Here is a 26,248-nt window from a genome sequence, read left to right as displayed (position 1 = left end):
CAGGCTTAAGTGATTGTCCCACTTCAGCTTCCCAAGTAGCTGGGATTACAGGCATGCACCACCATACCTGAATAATTTTTTAAGTTATTTGTAGAGATGAGATCTCATTGTATTGCCCAGACTGGTCTTGAGCTCCTGGACTTACGTGATTCTCCTGCCTCTGCCTTATTTTTATTTTTATTTTTGGAGATGGGGTCTTGCTGTGTTGCCCAGGCTGGAGTGCAGTGGCACAGTCCTAGCTCACTGCAGCCTCAAACTCCTGGGCTCAAGGGATCCTCCTGCTTTAGCCTCCCAAGTAGCTGAGACTACAGGCATGCACCACCATGCCTAGCTAATCTGTAATTTTTTTTGTAGAGACAGGGTCTCACTATGTTGTCCAGGCTGGTCATGAATTCCTGGCTTCAAGCAGTCCTTCTGTCTTGACCTCCCAAAGTGCTGGTATTATGGGTGTGAGCCACGATGCCTGGCCTAAACATTTTTATTTTTGGTAAATTGAATATATTTCTCAGTTGCCAAATATTTGTTGAACATTTACTGTCTTATAATTTCATTTCTTCTATTGAGTCTTTGAATACAAGTAATTATATAATTTATCAGCTATAAATGCAAAATTAAGTTATATAAGTGCTATATAATTTGTACAAGGATTTGTCTGTCTTTTGTTACCACTGCTTCTCTAGTAGTAGGAGATATTCCTTTCATATTATAGGAACTCAGTAAATACTACCTTTTTTTTTTTTCTTTGGAGACAGAGTTTCCCTCTGTCACCCAGGCTGGAGTGCAATGGCATTGTCTCCACTCACTGTAACCTCTGCCTCCTGGGCTCAAGCAATTCTGCCTCCACCTCCCAAGTAGCTGGGATTACACAGGTGTCCACCACCACACCTGGCTGATTTTTGTATTTTTAGTAGCGACAGGTTTCCACCATGTTGGCCAGGCTGGTCTCGACCTCCTGACCTCAGGTGATCCACCTGCCTTGGCCTCCCAAAGTGCTGAGATTACAGGCATGAGCCACCATGCCCGGCCAGTAAATACTTCTTGTATGAAGGAAGAATCCATATTTAATTCTATTCAAAAAGGTTTTGAAAACATTTTTTGAATACAAATGTATTACAAGGTTTATATCTTGGCTTAATTTTATAAAACATTTTTTCCCCCCTACAGTTAAAGGACTGCAATGTCATAGCAACGAAGTTAGTTCTAATATTGGATGACTTATTATGGGTTTTAACTGATTCCCAGTTGAAAGCTATGGTACAATATGCAAAGTCTCTTAGTGAAGCAATAGAAAAATCAACAGAACAAAGGAAGAGTATGGCTCCTGAACCTACACAGGTATGCTGTAAAATTAACAGGAAAAATACTTACTTTACATGAAAGTAGTTTAAAAATTAGAAGGATTTGTTGGTATTTTCTTTAAGAAACAGATTGTGAGGCTTTGAGTACAAGAATCTTCTTTATCTAGATATCTTCTATGTAATTTTATATAAGTAGTAGCTATATGAAAACATATTAAATGTATTTGTATCTGTTAGTGATTATTTTGTTTAGAGCTCTGTATTAGGCACTAAAGTTAATGATGACATAAAAGTATTTGATGTTTTAATACCTCTGTTTAGGAAGTTAAAAGAATACAGTTTTAGAACTACTAAAGTAAAAGCAAATGAGGAAAATCCTGGGTAATTATAGGCAAGAGAGGACATGTGAGAGTTAATTGTGCAGAGAATCAAAGCTGTAAGGAATTGCTAAAATTGAACACAAAACTTCTGTTGGAGTTGTCTGGCTGGGGCAAGAACAGGGACAAGCATAATGAGCTATTTATCACCTTCTTAAAAGTGATTATTAGTTTGTATGGAGCATTATTAGTTGGTATGGAGAGGAAAAGTTTTTCTAGTCTTTCCCAGTAGTAAGTTCTGAGTACCAGTACATCAAGGTCTTCATAGAAGAGACAATGATGATTATAATGGATAATATTTTTAATAATTTTAGGCAAAGTATAAATGAATTTTTATATCTACCTCTAGTAAAAACTTAACTAGATATTATAAAATTATACACCTATGAAGCTCTTTCCTTGGAAACAGTATTATATATCTCAGATATATAGCTTGTTGGTGATCCAGCTTTGTACATGGGAATGGCATACATTTAGGCTTTCTTTGTTTTTTTGAGACAGAGTCTCTCTTTAGCTCAGCCGGGAGTTCAGTGGCACAATCTCAGCTCACTGCAACCTCCGCCTCTCAGGTTCAAGTGATTTTTGTGCCTCAGCCCCCCACATAGCTGGGACTACGGGTCAAGTGCCACCTCTCCCAGCTAATTTGTTCTGTAATTTTGTTAGAGACGGGCTTTCATTGTGTTGACTATGCTGGTCCCGAACTCCTGGTCTCAAGTGATCTGCCCATCTCGACCTCCCAAAGTGCTGGGATTACAGGTGTGAGCCACCACACCCGGCCTAGGCTTTCAATGAATATCACATTGGCATTATCTATTACCTGCCTACTATGTCCTGAGGTGCAGGGGTAGACACTATGATGTAAAAATGAATATCATCTGACCCTGGCCTGAAGGACCTAGAGTAGAAGAGTGAGTTAAATATGAAACAGATCTTTGTAGGTGGGAGACAGGGGCTCATGTCTGTAATCCCAGCACTTTGGGAGGCTGAGGCAGGAGGTTTACTTGAGACCAGTAATTCAAGACCAGCCTGGGCAATATATTGAGTCCCATCTCTACAAAAATTTAAAAATCACCCAAGTGTGGTGGTGGTACCTACAGTCCTTAGCTACTTGGGAGACTGAGGCAGGAGGATTATTTGAACCCAAGAGGTCAAGCCATTGCAACACTGCACTTCAGCCTGCGTAACAGAGTGAGATCTGTTTCCAAAAAAAAAAAAAAACAAACAAACAAATCCCCAAATCATTGTGTTCAACATAAATGTTAGCATGAAGAAGTAAGGGAAAGGGTTCTGTGCAGGGACTACAGAAACACAGAGAGGTTTTAATTTATTGCTTGCAGGGTGTGGAAAGGTTTCACAAAGAGGTTAATGAATTATGTCTTAGAAATGAGTAGCAGTTCACAGGCAGACATGGGGAAAAGGTATTTCAGAAGACACAATAGAATCTGCAGAAATATCGTACTTTTAAAGAACATGATATTTTCTGATAAAGATAAGAAATCTGGTGTTACTAGAGTAGTGTTTTTAGGAGTGAGGTTCAAATGCCTCAGGATATATTACAGTTTTCCAAGTTTTATATTTTAAAGAAATTGAGTTCCACACATTCCACCTTGATGTATATTCTTTCTTAAACTTGATCTGCCAGAGAATATGGTTGCATTAAGATGTCAGACTGGTTTTCCCTTTCCATAATGACTCTAATCCTACTTTATAAATGAAAGACATTATTATTCATCCTCAGTCTTACTAGGATTTGAACAGAAAGGGTTTGTAAAAACCCCTCTGGGAAACAAGATAGAGTGGCAATTTGAAATATTGCTATTCATGTTGGAAATTAATGGCTGTAATGACAAAGGAACAAACCAGGTGATTTTTAGTTGTTTTCAACACATGTGTAGGAAGATCAAATAATTGTCAGCCATTAGAGATTATTAAAATAATTTTTTATAGTAGATCACTTTGTGAATCCTGGCAGGTAACTCAAAGGCATTGAAAGAATCAAGTCACATGGCTAAAACAAAACTGCTTTCCTTCCAATCTATCTATGTGAACGAGGTTTTCTAGAGCCTGTAGTCATAAAAACAAATAAACAGATATAGAAGTGAAGGTGAACTCTGTATTATTCTACCAATAAATTATCCATGAGGTATCTGCAGAATTCTCTGGGGGACCTGATTTTAAACATTTGGCAAACCACTGGGCTCCAATAGTTTTCTTGGACTGGTAGCCTGAGTTGAAACAAAAGTTTGCAGTGAATGAAACATGTTGTATAATGTATTGAAGAATTTGGACATTTTCCTGTGGGCATTTGGGAGCCAGTGAAAGTTTTTAAGTAAGTTGAGGATAAGGAAGAGAGAAAAGTTGAGAACTTTAGAATGATAGTTGGTAGTACCATTAGCCAATAAGTAAAGGCAGAAGAAGGAAGTAGGTTTGATTAAGGGAGGTGAGGGTAAGAAAAGTCATTTTGAATCTGAAAAAGTATGAGGAAAGAAGTATAGGAGAGTATTTTACAATATTACCATCATAGACATAAATACTATTCTGTTAAGGCTTGCAAGGAAGATTTTGGTAGCTTAGGTTGTGATTAACAGAGATGGTGGTCGTAGTTAAAGACTGATAGATTGAATGTTGATATTACTATCTAGCTCTTATATGTGGATATGTTTATATAAAATGGAATATGGATTGGAAAACTAGATACATGGACAAAATTCTGTAATCTCACTATGCTAATAAAACCTGTGCTACCATTTTGAGGTATTTTCTTACAGCTTTTTGCCCCAGCATATGTACTTTTTCCTAGTTGTAGTTAGTGGGCATATGCGAGTTTCTTCCATATCTTTAGTCTTTGAAGCTATTATGTTTTGTTGCTCCATAGTATTTTATAGTGGATATACTTAACCGTTACCATAGAATTGCTTTCTTGGGTAGTAGTTATCATGTCACTACTTCAGATATCACACAGAATGTCCTAATCTGATTATTTCAGGTCCCAAGACAGCGTGTCAGAAAGTGAGTTAGTTAAACAGTGTTTCTTTGCTCATCTTTACAACTAGGCAGTTGTTTTCTATTATAAGTATTTGCTTAGCTTCATTTTATTCTTCTCTAGAAGAGAAAGAAGACTATTTTGAAAATTAAGAGTTGTTAACATTATTAATAGGGGCTAGGTGCAGTGTAATCCCAGCCCTTTGGGAGACTGAGGCGGGCGGATCTTTTGAGGTCAGAAATTTAGGACCAGCCTGGCCAACATGGTAAAACCCCGCCTGTACTAAAAATACAAAAATTAGCCAGGCATGTTGGTGGGATCCCAGCTACTCAGGAGGCTGAGGCAGGATAATCGCTTGAACCTGGGAGGCGGAGGTTGTTGCAGTGAGCTGAGATTGCGCGACTGCACTCTGTCCTGGGGAGTCTTGACTCCATCTGAAAAAAAAAAAAAACAAGATTTGGCCGGGCGCTGTGGCTCACGCCTGTAATCCCTGCACTTTGGGAGGCCGAGGCGGGTGGATCACCTGAGGTCAGATCAAGACCATCCTGGCTATCACGGTGAAACCCTGTCTCTAACTAAAAACAAAAAAATTAGCTGGGCGTGGTAGTGGGTGCCTATACTCCCAGCTACTTGGCAGGCTGAGGCAGGAGAAAGGTGTGAACGCGGGAGGCGGAGCTTGCAGCGAGCCCAGATTGCACCAGTGCACTCCAGTCTGGGTGACAGAGCGAGACTCCATCTCAAAAAAAAAAACAACAACAACAAAAAACGAAATACAAAATTAGGGGCCAGGAACTGTGGCTCACGCCTGTAATCCCAGCACTTTGGGAAGCCAAGGTGGGCGGATCTGAAGGTCAGGAGTTCGAGACCAGCCTGGCCAACGTGGTGAAACCCCGTCTCTACTAAAAAAATACAAAAATTAGCCAGGCGTGGTAGCAGGCGTCTGTAGTCCCAGCTACTTGAGAGGCCGAGGCAGGAGAATCTCTTGAACTGGGACGCAGAGGTTGCAGTGAGCCACGATCGTGCCACTACACTCCAGCCTGGGCGACAGAGTAAGATTCTGTCTCAAAAAAAAAAAAAAGCAGGGCGTGATGGTGCACGCTTGTAATCCCAGCTACTTGGGAGGCTGAGACAGGAGAATCGCTTGAACCCGGCAGGCAGACGTTGCATTGAGCCGAGATCATGCCATTATACTCCAGCCTGGGTAATAGAGTGAGACTTTGCCTCAAAAAAAAAAGGATTATTCATGAGGCAGAGAGCTTATAGTGGCTATTTTTTTTTCTTCCAGAAATAACACCTGAAAACCTGACTTTTACCATAGTATTAAGAAAAAGGTTTGTAGGGAGATTAATGTTTATATTTTTATTTTTGTCAGTATTTATCTTGATGAAGAGAGAAAACATAATGAAAGAAGTACTAGAGAGTATTTTAAATAGCACCATCATAGACATAAATACAGTCTTGTTATAGCTTTGAAAATGGGAATAGCAGTTTAACAATTAATTCAGTTTGACATCAGTTTAACAATTAATTCATAAAAAGTTTTCTGGAGTCTATAGTATTTAACGTTTTACAGCTATATTTCACCTTTCTGTTTACTTACTGTGGGCTGCAATCATTTGCATGAAGAGATTCTCATTTACTAAGTATACTTTGCAGTTCTTTTACAGTATGATCATAGTTCTTCATAGATGTAATATATGTAAATATATATACATACAAAATACGTATACTTTGATTTTCTTTAACTATCTTCCATTAATAACTTGTTCTAAATTTGAACATTGTTAATTTTTAAAGTGGACAATTTGGTCTCCTTTATCATAATTATAAAAATTCATGTACAGTTTTGTGGCTCATATGTCAGATAATCTTACATTATAGTTATGTATACAAAATCATTTTAGGCTATTAGAGGTTCATATATATTTTTATATGTCAACAGTGTTCTATAGTATTTTTCTTTAGGGAGAAAAATATTTGAACTCACAGCCTATTTATAAATCCTGTCTCCTTTCTGGCTTCTTTAGTTATTCAAGTTGAAAGGACATACCACATTATTTTAGGAGAGGCACCAGAGCACTTAGAGTACTAAATAATATCACATGGACTTCTACAAAGATGTGCTACGGGCTATCCAATTAGTCTCTTTTCAGACTGCTGATAAAGACATAACTGAGACAGGGCAATTTACAAAAGAAAGAGGTTTAATTGGACTTGCAGTTCCATGTGGCTAGGGCAGCCTCATAATCATGGTGAAAGACAAGGAGGATCAAGTCCCATTTTACAGGGATGGCAGCAATCAAAGAAAGAATGAGGAAGCTGCAAAAGCGGAAACTCCTGATAAAACCTTCAGATCTCGTGAGACTGACTTACTACTACGAGAACAGTATGGGAGAAACTGCCCCCGTGATTGAATTATCTCCCACAACATGTGGGAATTGTGGGACTACCATTCAAGATGAGATTTGGGTGGGGACACAGAACCAAACCATATCAGATATATAGCAGTGTATACAGGGCCCACATTTGTTTTCTTTTTAATATATATAACTAGTAATACTCAAACTGCCTTTAAGAGTTAACTACATTTTCTAAACGGCTATAAATATGTTAAATATAACTTCAGATATTTACTGAGACATATTGGATTCGTATTTGATTTGTGTATAGTTTTACAGTTTTTTTTTTTTTTTTTTTGGAGATGGAGTCTCGCCCTGTTGCCCAGGCTGGAGTGCAGTGGCGCAATCTCGGCTCACTGCAACCACCGCCTCCTGGGTTCAAGCGATTATCCTGCCTCAGCCTCCCAAGTAGGTGGGATTACAGGCATGTGGCACCATGCCCGGCTAATTTTTTGTATTTTTAGTAGAAATAGGGTTTCAGCATGTTAGCGAGGCTGGTCTCGAATTCCTGACCTCAGATGATTTGCCCGCCTCGGCCTCGCAAAGTGTTGTGATTACGGGCGTGAGCCTAGTTTTACAGTTTTTAAATTTTAGTTTTATTTTTAGGTTATTCAGAAAATATTTTAGGGAAAATATATTATTGATGAAAAATGTATTATGGTTATTTTTCATGACTTTTCAACTGAAAATATTTAGATTTTTTTGTGTGTGAAATTTATAGTATTTAAATTGGCAGTGATAAGGCAGTTTCGAATCTTTTTAGAGCTCTACAGTAGTCGCATCTGCCCAGCAAGTGAAGACAACACAAACTTCAAATGCTCCTGATGTAAATGATGCAATTGTAAAACTATTCAATGACTTTGATGTTAAAGAAACCTCCCATCATTTAGTGATTTCTCATCTAGATCTACACATATGTGATGACATTCATGCTAAAGAAAAAGGTAAAATAATTTGCTTATTCCAAACTATTTTGGTTTTTCTAGAATTGACTACAAAACTGAATTGTTTATTAAATCTCTTGTGTAGGATGTCCTGTAAGATAATTTGTCACAATTGTGTTCATATGAATATATAGATGAAAGGCACAATTAGAAGCATATATTGGTATGAAATTTTATTTTGCTTAGTACTTAAGCTTAATTATTTGTTAGCTATCAATGCTAACAATAAAATTAGCTTTAAAAAAATCAAAGACTGAATAGATGATCCTCTAGGAGGATAATGAAATATTAGACTTGCCTTTGAATTAACTTTTTCATAATGTTGATATTGTCTCCAAATTAAATTTTAGTCCATACTTAATTCATAATTATTTTTAGATGTGTTTCAGCATTGTAGTTTTTCTGCCTATTTTGAATAGAAGCACAACTGTGCGGCTGTTTGACATATTTTATGACCACCTCTCCTCCCATCCTTCCATAATGTGATTAGGAAGCAAAATTCCAGTTAGGAATTTTCTTTTAGTTTTTGTCCCTGTTATTTTTCCTTATTTAGTAGACATAACAGGGTAATCAGGAAGCTGCCCGTTGCCACTCTGAAAATACGTAGTTTTGTAATCTAGGTGCTGGGCATTTTTGTTTCTCTGCTGGAGAGTATCCCTAGCCCAGAAGCATGGGGGTGAGTTCAACAGACCTACCTTATAGGCCTACCTAAGGACTATAATTCTCAAACTTTTGTGAGCATTACAATCAAGCTGAAGACCTTTAAACAATAGAGTTATCTGATCTCTGCGCCTCAGATCTGAATCAGGATCTATATCTATGAAAACTGTTGCCATGTGTTTTTAAGCTGAGAAAGTGAATATTGAGACCCTGGATACTTAGCAGTAGAAGTTACCCTGCCTTCATTAGACAAGGTAGCCTAAAAGGTTCCAACCTAAAAGGTTGGAGGGGCAAAGGTGAGGAAGATTTGGGGTTTGTGGAGGGATTTGTTATCTTTTCTTCTGACCACCATTGTGTCATTTGACTTGTAGTTGGCATCTTTTACTTTAGAGATTTGAAAGGAAAATCCAGAAAAGTTAGAACAAACCAAACTAAGAAAATGAGGTGGTCTAGATTAAGTAATAATAATGAGAATGGAGAAAGTGTTTTCTAAGGCCTTATATTCCTCACTATTCCCTCATAGAATAAATTGAATGATTTTATTTAGGAGGAAAACCTTTCCACCAAAATATCTCCTTAATAGTACAGGTCTGTAATCACTACTATTCTGAAATCCAAAAGGCTCTGAAATGTTATGTTTGTGAAAAACTAATTTGGTGGCAAAACCTGACTTACACCAATATATTGTTTTTTTATTCTTTGCCTACTTCTTATAAATATTTATGTTTTGCTGTTTTTATTAGTGCTGCCTCAGAACCTGCTGCAGGTGTTGCATGGTATATCCTGTATATACCATATCATATTAGTGTCATGAAATTTGAATTATGAAACATTTGGCTTTCCAAAGGTTTTACATAAGGGATTGTAGACCTGTGCTGGAAATTCTACTAGTTGAGATAAAATGGATTTTATAAATTAATATAGGGAGTGTATACATAGCTATGTTTCAGTTTGTATTTTTCTTTCTTCTGATTGATTTGCCCATTTTGTTTTAAAATTTGATATTTATGTTCACGTTACACCGATTTGTAATCTACTTTTGATCTGACTGTAGCTGCGTGACTTTGGACAACTTACCTAACCTAACAGACTTTTTAATTTCCTTTTCTTTCTCTTTTTTTTTGAGATGGGGTCTCACTCTGTTGCCCAGACTGGAGTGCAGTGGCTCGATCTCAACTCACTGCAACCTCTGCCTCCCGGGTTCAAGCGATTCTCCTGCCTCAGTCTCCCAAGTAGCTGGGACTACAGGGGCGTGCCACCATGCCCGGCTGATTTTTGTATTTTTAGTAGAGATGGGGGTTTCACTATGTTGGCCAGGCTGGTCTCGAACCTGTGATTCACCCGCCTTGGCCTCCCAAAGTGCTGGGATTACAGGCGTGAGCCACCACGCCCGGCCTTAATTTCCTTTTCAATAAGAGATAGGATGATATGGTATAGTGTTTAACATTTCCTGGGTTTAAATCCAAGCTTTGCACTTAACTAGCTGTATGTCCTTGGCCTCTTTGTGCCTCAGTTTCCTTATCTGGAAGATGGGGATAATAATGATTGTACCTATCAAATGGGGTTGTTATGAAAACCAAATGAGTAAGTATACCTAAAGTATTTAAAACAATGCCTGACATAAGGGGAGGCCTCGTCAATACAAAAGTTCTGCTAGTATCATCTCTGAACTCTACCAGGGCAGGGATTTTGCTATTATATTCTTACCTTTTATCCTAGTGCCTTATGAATTAGGGGGATTCAGTAAATACTCATCGGATTGAATTATATTTCCTAAAATCCTTAATGTGCTGTCATAAAAGAGAGATAGTTATTACTACTTGGACTCCAAGTACGCTAAAATTTTTTTGTGGTAAATTAAATCTTTCTGATAATTTACTTAATATTTTTTTTCCTCTTTTTTATCCCAGAGTCAAACAGACGTATTACTGGAGGGGCAATGCAACTCTCTTTTACACAGCTAACTATAGATTATTATCCTTATCATAAAGCAGGTGTGTATAATAGCTTCTTTAAAAGATATGTGTTGCTTTCAAATTATATAGGTCATTTATTTAGTTTAGTTTTGTTTTTATTTGTTAACAAGAAATGAGATGAAGAGATTGGTATTTTTCTCCTGGCAGTATTTTACTAAGAAAGTAGAATTGCCAGAGAATATAGTCATACAGTGTATATTGAGATTTATGTAGATTTTTAGAAATCATAATTTTTAGAAATTGACAGTTTTCCAAATAACCAATTTAAAACTTAAAAAATCGGGGTACAGAGGACATGTATTTGTGCTATTTTGTTAGTTGTGACAAAAACAAGTTATTAATGTTTTAAATTTTTAAATGATTTATATATTTAAAAATTAGAAAAGAGTATGACGCTAAGAATGAAAAGAGTATGAAGCTAAGAATAAGAGTACGTTTAGCTAAATTATAAGATTCCAGATTTCATAGGCTCTTAACGGTCTAGTATTGGTAGATTCTGTCTCCCAAATAATGAAAAGAAAAAAAATATGATTATTGTGACCAAATTAATTTGACCTTATACCCATTTTTGCCTTTTGTTAGTATTTAGCATTCACACAAGTGAGAAAAACCAAACTAGAGATCATAGTTTTCTAGGACATTTAAAAAATGGTTAAGTTTTTCTGTTCACACATTTCTGTTTACACATTTTTTACCAATGTTTGTCATTTCTATGTTGGTACCTGATTAAATTTAAAGGTTTACAATTTTTTTTTTCATTTTAAGTTTTCATTGCCAACATTCAATATAATAATTATCTTTTGAAGGATTTTTGTCTTATATACTATCCTCTTGACTCATAAATTAACTTACAAATTCATAAAATTTTTAACTAGATATTTATTTTGAAGAGATATAAAACATTCATAGAGTAGATTTTCTTGTTTTTTTTGATCCAAGGCCTCATGAGTGCAGTGGTGTGATCACTGCTCACTACAGCCTCTACCTCCCACCTCGGCCTCGCAAAGTGCTGGGATTACAGGTGTGAGCCACTGCACCTGGCCTGATTTTATTGTCTTAATCCTTTGATGTGCATTTTTCTTAATTGCTACAGAGAAACCTGATAATTCTGATTTTATATTTTTCTTCCAAAAACTAACTATGGCTGAGTACATCTTGAGAAGTTTTATTGGTTTCTTAAATGTTTTAATCATTATCATCCTATTATTTTTGTGGTTTAGGTTTTTGTTAGTTAACTTTATAACAAATCTTTGATGAAAGGATTTTATTTCTTTGATAATACTTTCTGGGATTAGTTTAATGGAGGTTTACCAGGTAATTCAGCATCCAGTGAAGGGTGATGAGTCCTATGGCTTTAAATTGAATCTTAGTGATTTTCTACTAGGAATGGGTACTAGATAGAGACTCCTCCAGATGATTTGCTTTTGATATTCTTTCCCTCTGTTTCAAATGTTTTACTCATATTTCAGAATAACATGTAGGTGAAGGCTGTACATTTTTCAGATATCAAAGTCTTTCTTGAATAAATGACTATATCTCATTGGAAGCATTACTATAGTGTAATAGATGAAAATTGTACATTTTTCAATGAAATACCTGTTATTCATTTTACAGGAGATAGCTGTAATCATTGGATGTATTTTAGTGATGCAACCAAAACAAAAAATGGATGGGCCAACGAGTTACTGCATGAATTTGAGTGCAACGTTGAAATGCTTAAACAGGCTGTGAAGGATCATAATGTAGGTTCACCTCCTAAATCCCCAACACATGCCTCTCCCCAGCACACACAAACAGGTATTTTACCTATAATAACATATGGCATTCCCCTAATATTAAGGGTGTTTGTGCTTGTGTGTGTGTGTGTGAGAGAGAGATCATAATATTTCCTGTAAACAAGTTTTATTTTTTTTGTTTTTCTTTTTAATGTAGAGATGGGGTCTTGCTATGTTGCCTAGGGTAGTCTCAAACTCCTGGCCTCAAGCGATCCTCCCACCTTGGCCCTCCCCAAAGTGCTGGGATTACAAGTGTCAGCCACCATGCCCAGCCAAGTATTTTTTTTTTTTTTTTTTTTTTTGTCTCTGAGACAGGGTTTCACTTTGTCTCCCAGGCTGAAGTGCAGTGGTGCGATCTCGGCTCACTGCAACCTCCGCCTCCTGGGTTCAAGCGATTGTCCTGCCTCAGCCTCCCAAGTATCTGGGATTACAGGCACATGCCACCATACCCAGCTAATTTTTGGATTTTTAGTAGAGCCAGGGTTTCACTGTGTTAGCCAGAGTGGTCTCAAACTCCTGACCTCAAGTAATCCACCCGCCTCAGCCTCCCAAAGTGCTGGGATTACAGGCATGAGCCACTGTGCCTGTCCTAAGCCAAGTATTTTTAATTAATTCTAAACCCCTGCATCTTTCGCTCAGACCAACATAGGCTTGTGGACCAAAGCACTTTTAAAATTAATACAGCCAATAATAGTCACACCCAGGTAGAATTTTTCTAGAAGATTTCTCTCTTTTTTTTTTTAGTCAACACATAATTGTATGTATTTATGAGGTACAGTGTGATACTACTACTTTTTTTTTTTTTTTTTTCTGGCCCAGTAAGGATTGAAGTGTGATATTTTGATACATGTATACAAATGTGTAACACTAAAAGCAGAGTAATTAGCATATTCATCACGTCAGACATTATTTCTTTATGTTGGGAACATTCGAAATCTGCTCTTACTAGCTATTTGAAAAAATACATTATTATTAATTATAGTCACCCTATAAATGCTAGAATTTACTTCTCCTATCTAGGTGTACCTTTGTATTCACTAATTACCCGTTGTCTGTCCCTGCCCTCCCCTCCCCCATCCCCTCCCCTTTCTCCTTCTATATAAATGTCTCATTTTTAACAAGAATCCCATTCCAAAGTTTCTGTAGAAGAGTAACTTAAATGTGACATGTGTGATTCTTCTTAAAAGAATAATAATCACAATAACTTATATCTTGTATTACTTTGTAATTTATAAAGTATGTCCACAAATATTATCTTGTTTGAGAAGTTAGTATTCACATGAATTTCTAGTACCTGCCTTAATAATAAAAGAGTGACTTTTAAAAATAATTTTGCAACAAATTGAATGGTGTTTTTGTTTCCAACAGAGAAGGACTACCCTCTGAAAGGGACATGCAGAACACCTTCAGTATTATCTCAACAATCAAAAGCTAAGCTAATGTCTAGTTCTGTTGTGGTTAGACTTGCAGATTTCAATATATACCAGGTATGTTTTCTTTTACAGTTAAATCTTCTCATAAACACTTTAGTATCTCATCTTAGCAACTCAAATAAATTCTATCATTTTATTTAAAGCATCTTTACAAGGTTTATGAAATGGCCATATTAGATGGCATAGAAAATATCAGTTTATTAATTTCTGATCATATGGTTACTCAGAGTTAGCCAAACTAACTTTATAGGCACAGCCCTTAAGTTTGCCTAAATGCTTCCAACACAAAACAGCATGTTCTCATACAAAAACACATGGATGCATAGACCAATGGAACAGATTAGAGAACCTAGAAATAAAGTTGCACACCTACAAGCATCTGGTCTTCGACAAAGTCGACAATAACAAGCAGTGGGGAAATGATTTCCTATTTAATAATGTTGCTGGGATAACTGGCTGGCCATATGCAGAAGACTGAAATTAGACCCTGTCCTTTCACCACGCACAAAAATTAACTCAAGATGAAATGAAAGACTTAAATGTAAAGCCCAGCACTACAGAAACCCTAGAAGACAACTGAGGAAGTAGAATTCTAGACATTGGCCTCGGCCAAGATCTCATGAGGAAGACTTCAAAAGTAATTACAACAAAAACAAAAACAAAAACAGACAAGTGAGACCTCATTAAAGAGTTTCTATACAGCAAAATAAACTATCAACAGAGTCAACAGACATCCTACAGAATGGGAGAAAATATTCACAAATTTTTCATCTGACAAAAGTCTAATATCCAGAACCTATGAGGAAATTGAATCGACAAGCAAAAACCAAACATCATTAAAAAGTGGGCAAAGGACATGAACACACACTTCTGAAAAGAAGACATATGTGTAGCCAACAAGCATATGAAACAATGCTCAACATCACTAATCAGCTGAGAAATGCAAATCAAAGCCACAGTGAGATACCATCTCACACCACTCAGAATGACTTTTTAATAACTTAAAAAGTCACAAAAAATAGATGTTGGTGAGGTTGTGGAGAAAAGGGAATGCTTATTCACTATTGGTGGGAAGGTAAAATAGTTCAGCTATTGTGGAAAGCAGTTTGGAGTTTTCTCAAAGAATTTAAAAAAGAACTACCAGTTGACCCAGCAATCACATTACTGGGTATATACCCAGAGGAATATAAATTTTTCTACCAAAGATACGTGCAGTTATATGTTCATGGCAGCACTATTCACAATAGCAAAGACATAGAATCAACCTAGATGCCCATCCTCAGTGCAGTGGGTAAAGAAACTGTGGTACATATACACTGCAGAATACTATGCAGCCATGAAAAAATGCAGTCACGTTCTTTGTAGCAACATGGATGCAGCTGGAGGCCATTATCCCAAGTGGATTAATGCAGGAAAAGAAAACCAAATATTGCATATCCCCACTTTTAAGTGGGAGCTACACATTGAGTGTACATGGACACAAAGAGGGAAACAGTAGACATGGGGTCTTGAGGGTGGAGGGTCAGGGGAGGGTGAGGATTGAAAAACTACTTAACGGGTACTATGCTGACTACTTGGGTTGTGAAATTATGTATACACCAAACCCCAATGACACAGAGTTTATCCGTATAACAAATCTGCACATGTACCCCAAGAACCTAAAGCAAAAATTGGAAGAACAAAAACAAAGGCTGCAGACACCAACTACAACTTTGGGAGTTTCCAAAAACTACCCTCTGGTTCAATAATTCACTAGAAAGACTCACAGAACCACTGAAATATATTAAAGTCATATCCATTGTAGTCACATTTTACAAATTAGAACCAGCCATAGGAAGAGAAGCGTAAGGCAGAGTCTTTTTTTCTCCTCTGTATTAGTCCGTTTTCATGCTTCTGATAAAGACATACCCAAGACTGGGCAATTTACAAAAGAAAGAGGTTTACTGGACATACAGTTCCACATGGCTGGGGAAGCCTCACAATCATGGCAGCAGGCAAGGAGGAGCAAATCACATCTTACATGGATGGCAGCAGGCAAAGAGAGAGCTTGTGCAGGGAAACTCCCATTTTTAAAACCATCAGATCTTGTGAGACTCATTCACTACCACAAGAACAGCGCAGGAAAGACCTACCCCCATAATTCAATCGCCTGCCACCTGCTTCATCTTACAACATGTTGGAATAGTGGGAGTTACAATTCAAGGTGAAATTTGAGTGGGGACACAGCCAAACCATATCATTCTACCCTGGCCCCTCCCAAATCTTATGTCCTCACATTTCTAAACCAATCATGCATTCTTAACTGTCCCCCAGAGTTTTAACTCATTTCACCATTAACTCAGAAGTCCACAGTCCAGTGTCCCATCTGAGACAAGACAAGTCCCTTCTGCCTATGAGCCTATAAAATCAAAGCAATTTAGTTACTTCCTAGATACGATAGGGGTACAAGGCATTGGGTAAATACAACCATTCCAAATGAGAGAAGTTGGCCAAGCAGAGGGGCTACAGGATCCATGCAAGTCCAAAATCCAGCAGGACAGTCAAATCTGAAAGCTCCAAAATGATTTCCTTTGACTCCATGTCTCACATGCATGTCATGCTGATTTTAAGAGGTGGGTTCCATGGTCTTGGGCAGTTCTGCCCCTGTGACTTTGCAGGGTACAGCCTTCCTCTTGGCTGCTTTCACGGGCTGGTATTGAGTGTCTGTTGGCACCTTTTCCAGGCACACGGTGCAGGCTGTCAGTGGATCTACCCTTCTGGGGTCAGGAGGATGATGGCCCTCTTCTCACAGCTCCACTAGGTGGTAGGTACCCCAGTGGGGACTTGGGCTTTGACCCCACATTTCCCTTCCACACTGCCCTTGCAGAGGTTCTCCATGAGGGCCCTACCCTTGCAGCACACTTCTGCCTGGGCATCCAGGCATTTCCATACATCCACTGAAATCTAGGTGGAGGTTCCCAAACCCCAATTCTTGACTTCTGTGCACCAGCAGGCTCAGCACCATGTGGAAGCTGCCAACGCTTGGGACTTGTACCCTCTGAAGCAACGGCCCAAGCTTTGTTTTGGCCCCTTTCAGCCATGGCTGGAGCAGCTGGGATGCAGGGCACCAAATCCCTAGGCTGCACACAGCACAGGGAGCCTGGGCCTGGCCCACAAAACCACTTTTTCCTTCTAGGCCTCTGGGTCTGTAATGGAAGGGGCTGCCATGAAGACCTCTGACATGCCCTGGAGACATTTTCCCCATTGTCTTGGGGTTGACATTAGGCTCTTATGCAAATTTCTATAGCTGGCTTGAATTCTTCCTCAGAAAATGGGGTTTTCTATACCATTGTCAGGCTGCAAATTTTTTGAACTTTTATACTCTCCTTCCCTTATAAAACTAAATGCCTTTAAGAGCACCCAAGTCACCCTAGAATGCGTTGCTGCTTAGAAATTTCTTCCACCAGATATCCTAAATCATCTCTCTCAAGTTCAGAGTTCCACAAATCTCTAGGGCAGGGGCAAAATGCTGCCAGTCTCTTTGCTAAAACATAACAAGAGTCACCTTTCTTCCAGTTCCGAACAAGTTCCTCATCTCCATCTGAGACCACCTCAGCCTGGACCTTACTGTTCATATCACTTTCAGCATTTTTGTCAAAGCCATTCAACAAGTCTCTAGGAAGTTCCAAACTTTCCCATATTGTCTTGTCATCTGACCCCTCCAAACTGTTCCACCCTCTGCCTGTTATCCAGTTCCAAAGTCACTTCCACATTCAGGTATCTTTTCAGCAGTGCCTCACTCTACTAGTACCAATTTGCTGTATTAGTCCGTTTTCGCACTGCTGATAAAGACATACCCAAGACTGGGCAATTTATACAGGAAAAAAGTTTAATAGACTTACAGTTCCACATGGCTGGGGAAGTCTCACAACCATGGTGACGGAAAGCAAGGAGGAGCAAGTCATGTCTTATGTGGATGGCAGCAGGCAAAGAGAGAGCTTGTGCAGGGAAACTCCCATTTTTAAAACCATCAGATCTTGTGAGACTCATTCACTACCACAAGAACAGTGCAGGAAAGACTCGCCCCCATAATTGAGTCACCTCCCACCAGGTTCCTCACACAACATGTGGGAACTGTGGGAGTTACAATCATGAGATTTGGGTGGGGACACAGCCAAACCGTATCACCTCCACAGTACACTGATGTAATAATAATAAGACAGAGTCTTGGAGCACTTGAAATGTGAAACTTTTCCTCAGGACTTGTTAGCTTTCTAAGAATGTGGAACCCTATGCATAGATGTGTAAATATGTGGATGGATGGATATTTAACAATATGCATGAAGTATTGCTCATGAGGTTTTACTCAATCTCTAGGTGAATTAGTAATCAGATTACCCAAAGCTCCCACCCTGTAAATGCAACTAGGCTATCAAGTATGGCCAGCTCCACCCTGCATCGTTTTATTATAAACTATCAGCTGTGGTGTCAGGGGCTGTGTTAGGCTGTTCTTGTGTTGTTATAAAGAAGTACCTGAGACTGGATAATTTATAAAGAAAAGAAGCTTAATTGACTTATGGTTCTGCAGGCTGTATTGGAAGCATGATGTGGGCATCTGCTCAGCTTCTGGGGAGGAGGCCTCAGGGAACTTTTACACCTGGTGGAAGGTAAAGCAGGAGCAGGCACGTCACATGTCAAGAGCAGGAGCAAGACAGAGAGAGAGTGGCACTGAGAGGTGCCACATATTTTTAATCAACTAGACTTCATGCTAACTCACTATTGTGAGCACATCACCACGCCATGAGGTATCTGCCCCCATGACTCAAACACCTCCCACCAGGCTCTACCTCTAGTACTGGGGATTACAATTGAACATGAGATTTAGAGGGGACAGTATCCAAACTATCAGGGGCCCGCCATAGGTAGGAAATTCCAGTTCCTAGTTGCTTCCCAGGAGCAGGATCAGAGGGATACCAATTTCGTTATTATACAATAGTCTCTGCGGAAGGATCTAAAATGCCTTTTTTGCTTTACAGAACTACAGTATACTGTATATACTGTGTTGGCTATACTGTGAATATAATTCTATAGCTAAGAACTCTGTCCTGGCCGGGCGCGGTGGCTCAAGCCTGTAATCCCAGCACTTTGGGAGGCCGAGACGGGCGGATCACGAGGTCAGGAGATCGAGACCATCCTGGCTAACACGGCGAAACCCCGTCTCTACTAAAAACACAAAAAATTAGCCGGGCGAGGTGGCGGCGCCTGTGGTCCCAGCTACTCGGGAGGCTGAGGCAGGAGAATGGCGTGAACCCGGGAGGCGGAGCTTGCAGTGAGCTGAGATCTGGCCACTGCACTCCAGCCTGGGCGACAGAGCGAGACTCCGTCTCAAAAAAAAAAAAAAAAAAAAAAAAAAGAACTCTGTCCTATTTATACTAACAATCTTACTCAGCTTATAATCACCTAACATGGTCTAATTGAGATGTTTGAGACCAACACGATAAGAATATATGACCTATTCTTAAAAAATAAAAGATTTCTAGATTTGTTTTATCATTTATAAATTGTTCTGGTTAATTTTGATACGTCTATGGCTTTGAGACTTAGTTTTATGTGAAAAGATTTTATTTAACTCAATGATTCCCCTCTGGCATTTGGCAATATCTGAAGATAGTTTTGTTTGTCACAACTGGACATGCTGCTGACCTCTAGTGAATAAAGACCAGTGATGCTGCCAAATATCCTACAATGTGCTGATCAGTTCCCCACAATGAAGAATTATCTAACTTAAAATGTCAGAAGTGCCAATGTTTAGAAACTCTGATTTAACAGTTATTTTCTCATTGTGCAGTTACTATTTTCTTTACATTTGATATACAATCATGTGTTGCTTAACATCATAAACTGTGCTTAGATGGTATGTAGCCTACTTACACTCCTAGGCTATATAGTATATCCTATTCCTCCTAGGCTGTATATCATGTTACTGTATTGAATACTGTAGCAGTTATAACACAATGGTATTTGTATATTTAAACCTTACCAAACATAGAAAATATACAGTAAAGGCCAGGTGCGGTGGCTCACGCCTGTAATCCGAACACTTTGGGAGGCCTAGGCGGGCGGATCATGAGGTCGGGAGATCGAGACCATCCTGGCTAATACGGTGGTGAAACCCCATGTCTACTAAAAATACAAAAAATTAGCCGGGCGTGGTGGTGGGCACCTGTAGTCCCAGCTACTCGGGAGGCTGAGGCAAGAGAATGGCGTGAACCCGGGAGGTGGAGCTTGCAGTGAGCCGAGACCGCACCATTGCACTCCAGCCTGGGTGACAGTGGGAGACTCCATCTCAAAAAAAAAAAAAAATAATATACAGTAAAAATGCAGTATAAAAGTTCTGTTATAATCTTATGGGATCCGCATCTTATAAGTGGCCTGTCATTGGCAGAAATGTCATTATATGGTGCATGACCATATACTTCAGCTTTTTAAAAGACTGTAAATTTTAGGATTTAAATAAATTTATGTGGAAATGAGAAAGAGGAATCACTTATAATCCCACATGGTTGCAAGTGAAATACAGTAAGAAACCCCACATATGTATATACACAACCACACTAAACACAAAATAAAAATAAGTAGAAGAACATAAGATAGTATGTTTGTCCCAATTTGAATAGGTTTTTAACTACTAAAGGAAAAAAGAAGCTGTTGTTAAAATAAGTTGACACTTTGAATTGAAAAGAATTTGTTTCCATATATGCAGAGAAAAGCTTTTTAATTAGATACTATAAGGAACTGACTTGAATTTGTAAAGACTATACAAATTAAAATGATTGATTAATCAATTTGGGCGCGTTGGCTCATGCCTGTAATCCCAGCCATTTGGGAGGCCAAAGCGGGCAGAGTTGGAGACCAGCCTGGCCGACATAGCAAAACCCCCTCTCTAGTAAAAATACAAAAATTAGCTGGGAGTGATGGTACACGCCTGTAGTCCCAGCTACTCAGGAGGCTGAGGCACGAGAATTGCTTCAATCCAGGAGGCAGAAGTTGCGGTGGGCCGAGATTGTGTCACTGCACTCCAGTCTGGATGACAGAGTGAGATTGTATCTCAAAAAAAAAAAAAGATTGGTTAGGCAGTTTATATAAGTAAACCATTGAAAAATTATTCTACTTCATGTGAGACATATATACATCTATTAAATGATGAATGGAAAAAAGAACATACATCCCTGGGTCTACTAAATTAATACAAATAAACTGATAAAACTTTATTGGTTGAACTTTGTGAATATTAATATAAAAATTTTTGATGTAATTAGCTGGTTTTGGGGGGTGAAAAAAATGTAACTAGAGCCTTAAAACTAATAGTTTTAAAAAAAAATTTCAACTTTTATTGTAAACTCAGGGTACACGTGCAGGTTTGTTATATTTTTATATTGCGTGATGCTGAAGTTCAGGGTGTGATTGATCCCATCATCCAGGTGGTCAGCATAGTACCCAACAGGTAGGTTTTCAGCCCTTATTCCCCTTCCTCCCTTCCTCCTTTTGGTGTCCACTGTCTGTTGTTTCCTTTTTTGTCTCCATGTGTACCCAACATTTAGCTCTCACTTATAAGTCAGAACATGCAGTACTGCAGCCTCACCAGCATCTGTATTTTGACTTTTTAATAATAGGTATTCTGGCTGATGTATCTGAGATGGTATCTCACTGTGGTTTTGATTTACATTTGTCTGATGATTAGTGATGATTGGTATGTTGAGCATTGTTTCGTATGCTTGTTGATTGTACATACGTCTTTTCAGAAGTGTGTGTTCATGTCCTTTGCCCACTTTTTAATGGTGTTTGGTTTTTGCTTGTTGACTTTTGTTCAAGTTCCTTATAGATTCTGGATATTAGACCTTAGTCAGATGAATAATTTGTGAATATTTTCTCCCATTCTGTAGGATGTCTGTTGACTCTGTTGATAGTTTATTTTGCTGTATAGAAGCTCTCTAATGAGGTCTCACTTGACTATTTTTGTTTTTGTTGTGATCGCCATTGAGGTCTTAGCCATAAATTCTTTGCTAAAGCCTGTGTCCAGAATGGTATTTCCTAGCTTTTCTTCTAGGACTTTTATAGTTTGACCTCTTATATTTAAATATTTGATCTCTCTTGAGTTAATTTTTGTATATAGTAGAAGGTGTAGGGGTCCAGTTTCATTCTTCTAAATATGAGTAGCCAGTCATCCTAGCACCATTCATTGAATAGGGTGTCCTTTCCCCATTGCTTATTATTGTCCAATTTGTCAAAGATCAGATAGTTATAGGTGTGCAGTTTTATTTCTGGGTTCTCTATTCTGTTCCATTGATCTGTGTCTCTGTTTTTGTATCAGTACCATGCCATTTTGGTTCCTTATAGTATAGTTAATGTAATGTCTCCAGGTTTGTTCTTTTTTCTTAGAGTTGCTTTGGCTGTTCAGGCTCTTTTTTGGCTTCCATATGAATTTTTAAATATTTTAAATTTTTTTTCTAATTTTGTACAAAATGATGTTTGTAGTTTGATAGGAATGACATTGAATCTGTAGATTGTTTTCAGCAGTATGGTCTTTTTTTTTTTTTTTTTTTTTTTTTTTTGAAGCAGAGTCTTCTTCTGTTGCCTAGGCTGGAATACAGTGGTGCGATCTCAGCTCACTACAACCTCCGTCTCCCGAGTTCAAGTGATTTTTATGCCTCAGCCTCCCTACTAGCCGGCATTACAGGCGTGTGCCACCATGCCCAGCTGATTTTAGTATTTTGGGTAGGGATGGGGTTTCGCCATGTTGGCAAGGCTGGTCTTGAACTCCTGGCCTCAAGTAATCTGCCAGTCTCAGCCTCTTACAGTGCTGGGATTACAGGTGTGAGTCATCATGCCTGGCCAGTTCTTGTAGAGATCTTTTACCTTTTGGTTAGATATATTCCTAGGATTTTTGTTGTTGTTGTTGTTGTTTGGCTTTCAGCTTGAATGTTATTGGTATGTGTAAATACTTACATTGATTTTGTGTCCTGAAGCTTTATTGAAGTTGCTTATCAGTCCTGGGAGTCTTCATGGAGTTTAGCATTTTCTAGGTACAGAATCATATTGTCAGTAAAGAGAGATAATTTGACTTCTCTTTGTATTTGGATGCCTTTTCTTTCTTTCTCTTGCCTGATTGCTCTAGCTAGAACTTCCAGTACTATTTTGAATAGGGGTGGTGAGAGGGGGCATCCTTGTCTTGTTCCATTCCTTAAGGGAAATGCTTTCAGCTTTTGCCCCTTCAGAATGATGTTAGCTGTGAGTTTGTCATAGATTACTCTTACTGTTTTGAGATATGTTTCTTTGATTCGTAGTTTGTTGAGGGTTTTTATTGTGAAGGACGTTGGATTTTATCAAAAGCATTTTCTTTGCCTGTTGAGATAATCGTATGGTTTTTGTTTTTAGTTCTGTATGTGGTGAATCACATTTATTGATTTGTGTATAAAACATAGTCTTTTTGGAAAATGAATTTGAGCGATCAAACTATTTGACAGAAGTGTTTATAGCTATTATTTTTAAATTAATTTTTTATTGTGGTAAGGTATAACTGAATTTACAATAATAATTTTATACACACACACACACACACATATTTAGGTATTTGCCATTGAAAGTAATGGCAAAACTGCAATTACTTTTGCACCAACCTAATGATATTGGCCAGGTGCAGTGGCTCACTGCTGTAATCCCAGCACTTTGGGAGACTGAGGTGGGTGGATTGCTTGAGGTCAGGAGTTTGAGACCAGCCTGGCCAACATGGTGAAACCCCATCTTTACACACACACACAAAAAAGGCTATGTCTATATCTATATGTTTTATAATAATTGGCGTTAAGTACATTCACATTGTGTAACCAGTACCATTATTCGTCCCCATAATTTTTATTATCTCAAGCTGAAACTATATATAACTCTATTATTTTTCATGGTAATGGAGAAATTATGGTAAAGAATTATTTTAAACAGCGTACAGGGAAGCATTCTGGATTTGAGGACTTGGATCTATGTCCTGACTGCCATTTACTTATCTATATTATCTGATAGAATATCATTATCATTATTTTTCTATCTGTTGTTTTAAGGCTCACAATAATAAGTTTATAAGGAATATTGTACAATGTTGATTTTGTGATTGATAAGGATCCAAAAAGATTATAGAGTTTTCTGAATAGTTGATGGGTGTTTAAAAATAATTCCATGTGAAGTTAAATATATAATAAAGTTTACACTGGAAATTAACCGTTAGCAAAGTTTTGTAAGTAGTTTTAAAAGTACTGTCTGGGTTGCTTGCATAAATTATTTGGAAAGGTTTTTATTCAGTGTGATTTCAGTAAACTTATTTATCTTTTCAGGTCTCTACAGCGGAACAATGTCGTTCTTCCCCCAAAAGCATGATTTGCTGCAATAAAAAATCCCTATATCTTCCACAAGAAATGTCAGCTGTCTATATAGAATTCACAGAATATTACTATCCAGATGGAAAGGATTTTCCAAGTAAGAGAGTTTTTTATTATTATTTGTCCATTATTTGAGAAGATGTTTTTTTCTTGTTAATATTTTTGAGTTTTATAAATATGAAAAATAAAACTGTTATTGTTCCTTATTTATTATATTATTCCTTTTTTGAGAGAGAGCATCTCACTATGTTACCCAGGCTGGTCTCAAACTCCTGGGCTCAAGCCATACTCCTGCCTTGGCCTCCCAAAGTATTGGGATTACAGGTGTGAGCCACTATGCCCAGCCCCTATTGTTCTTTATTCTTATTGTGTATCGTACATAAGTCTAGTCTAACAGTTTTAGATGTTGTTATTGTTTGTTCATGTATCCTTTTCCCTCCCTAGCTTGTAGAATCCTTGATGGCAGGAATCATGAGGTTTTTTCATTTTTTTTTTCCCCGATATGGAGTCTTGCTCTGTCGCTCAAGCTGGAGTGCAGTGGCACAATCTTGGCTCACTACAGCCTTGGCCTCCCGGGTTCAAGCAATTCTCGTGCCTCAGCCTCCTGAGTAGCTGGGATTACAGGCATGCAGCACCAGGCCCAGCTAATTTTTTCTGTGTTTTTACTAGAGACAGAGTTTCACCATGTTGGCCAGGCTGGTCTTGAACTCCTGACCTCAAGTAATCTGTCCACTTTGGACTCCCAAAGTGCTGGAATTACAGGCGTGAGCCACCATGTCCAGCACATCTGGTATTTATGATTCATTTTATTCCAGATATTCAACTTACTTTGTGCTTAATAGCTATTTGTTAAATTAAAGAATCAGTGAAAGTTAGGTTATTTGTAGAATAAAGTCATTTGTAAAACTCCATTTATATTTCAGCTATATAACTTCATTTATATATTATTGAAGAAGTAACTGAAGTCCTTTTAGCTGTAGAGATTTTTTTTTTTTTTTTTTTTGACTGTTTTAAAATGCCCACATGTATACTTTGGACTTTGGGCAACTTTTGGCATTTACAGTTTTCAGAAATATTGAATTACATGAGTTTTTATTTTTAGAAGCTTCTTTGGCTTTCTAACATTAAAATGATTGTATATTTGTATTCTTTGAATATTAAAACTCTCTGCTATCGTCTCAGTTCATCTAGGAATTCTTTTTTTTTTTGGAGACAGCGTCTTGCTCTGTTGCCCAGGCTGGAGTGCAGTGGCATGATCTCGGGTCACTGGAACCTCTGCCCTCCCGGGCCCAAATGGTCCTTGTGCCTCAGGCTTCCAAGTAGCTGGGACTACACATGCGTGCCAGCACTCCCAGCTAATTTTTGTGTTTTTGGTAGAGATAGGGTTTTGTCATGTTGGCCAGGCTGGTCTCTAACTCCTGGCCTCAAGTGGTCTGCCCACATCAGCCTCCCAAAGTGCTGGGATTACAGATGTGAGCCCCTGCACCTGGCCCATCTCGGAATTCTTAAACTAAATGTTGCCCTCTTTTATGTGATAACTTTTTCATCATGTTAGGTGAAAATCATAGTTGAAAGTATTTAGGTGAAATAGGTTTTGTTATCAGAGACGTAACAAGTTTTATGTCCTTTCTTTAAAAGTAGAACTCCCAAAATACTTAGACCTACTTGCCCATTTGTTTAATATTGATTTATTTATATATATATTTTTTTTTTCTGAGACAGATTCTTGCTCTGTTGCCCATGCTGGAGTGCAGTGGTGCGATCTCAGCTCACTGCAACCTCCACATACCAGGTTCAAGCAATTCTCCTGCCTCAGCCTCCTGAGTAGCTGGGACTACAGGCATGCACTACCACATCTGGCTGATTTTTGTAATTTTTTTTTTAGTAGAGGCGAGATTTCTTTTCTCCTTGTTGGCCAAGCTTATCTTGAGCTCTAGACCTCAAGTGATCTGACCTCCTTGGCTTCCAAAAGTACTGGGATTACAGGCATGAGCCAC

At 38.3% G+C, this 26,248-nt stretch overlaps 1 protein-coding gene across 3 annotated transcripts in view; it reads left to right on the top strand.

Moving 5' to 3' along the window:
* The window catches only part of BLTP3B (bridge-like lipid transfer protein family member 3B), a 112,765-nt gene that overhangs the window by 51,339 nt on the left and 35,178 nt on the right, over positions 1–26,248 (top strand). For all 3 annotated transcript variants that reach the window (XR_013401280.1, XM_001088354.5, XM_015152555.3), the window contains 6 exons: positions 1,165–1,335; positions 7,821–8,001; positions 10,572–10,655; positions 12,252–12,434; positions 13,781–13,899; positions 24,207–24,348. Coding sequence is in view for 2 of the 3 variants with exons in the window: in XM_001088354.5 (XP_001088354.2) it covers positions 1,165–1,335; positions 7,821–8,001; positions 10,572–10,655; positions 12,252–12,434; positions 13,781–13,899; positions 24,207–24,348 (880 nt within the window). In the remaining variant the exon portion in view is untranslated. The remainder of the gene's footprint in view (positions 1–1,164; positions 1,336–7,820; positions 8,002–10,571; positions 10,656–12,251; positions 12,435–13,780; positions 13,900–24,206; positions 24,349–26,248) is intronic.

This window comes from Macaca mulatta, chromosome 11, assembly GCF_049350105.2.
Source record: "Macaca mulatta isolate MMU2019108-1 chromosome 11, T2T-MMU8v2.0, whole genome shotgun sequence".
Taxonomy (NCBI): domain Eukaryota; kingdom Metazoa; phylum Chordata; class Mammalia; order Primates; family Cercopithecidae; genus Macaca; species Macaca mulatta.
Note: the sequence above shows the minus strand (reverse complement) of the source record. Positions and strands in the feature narration are given on the sequence as shown.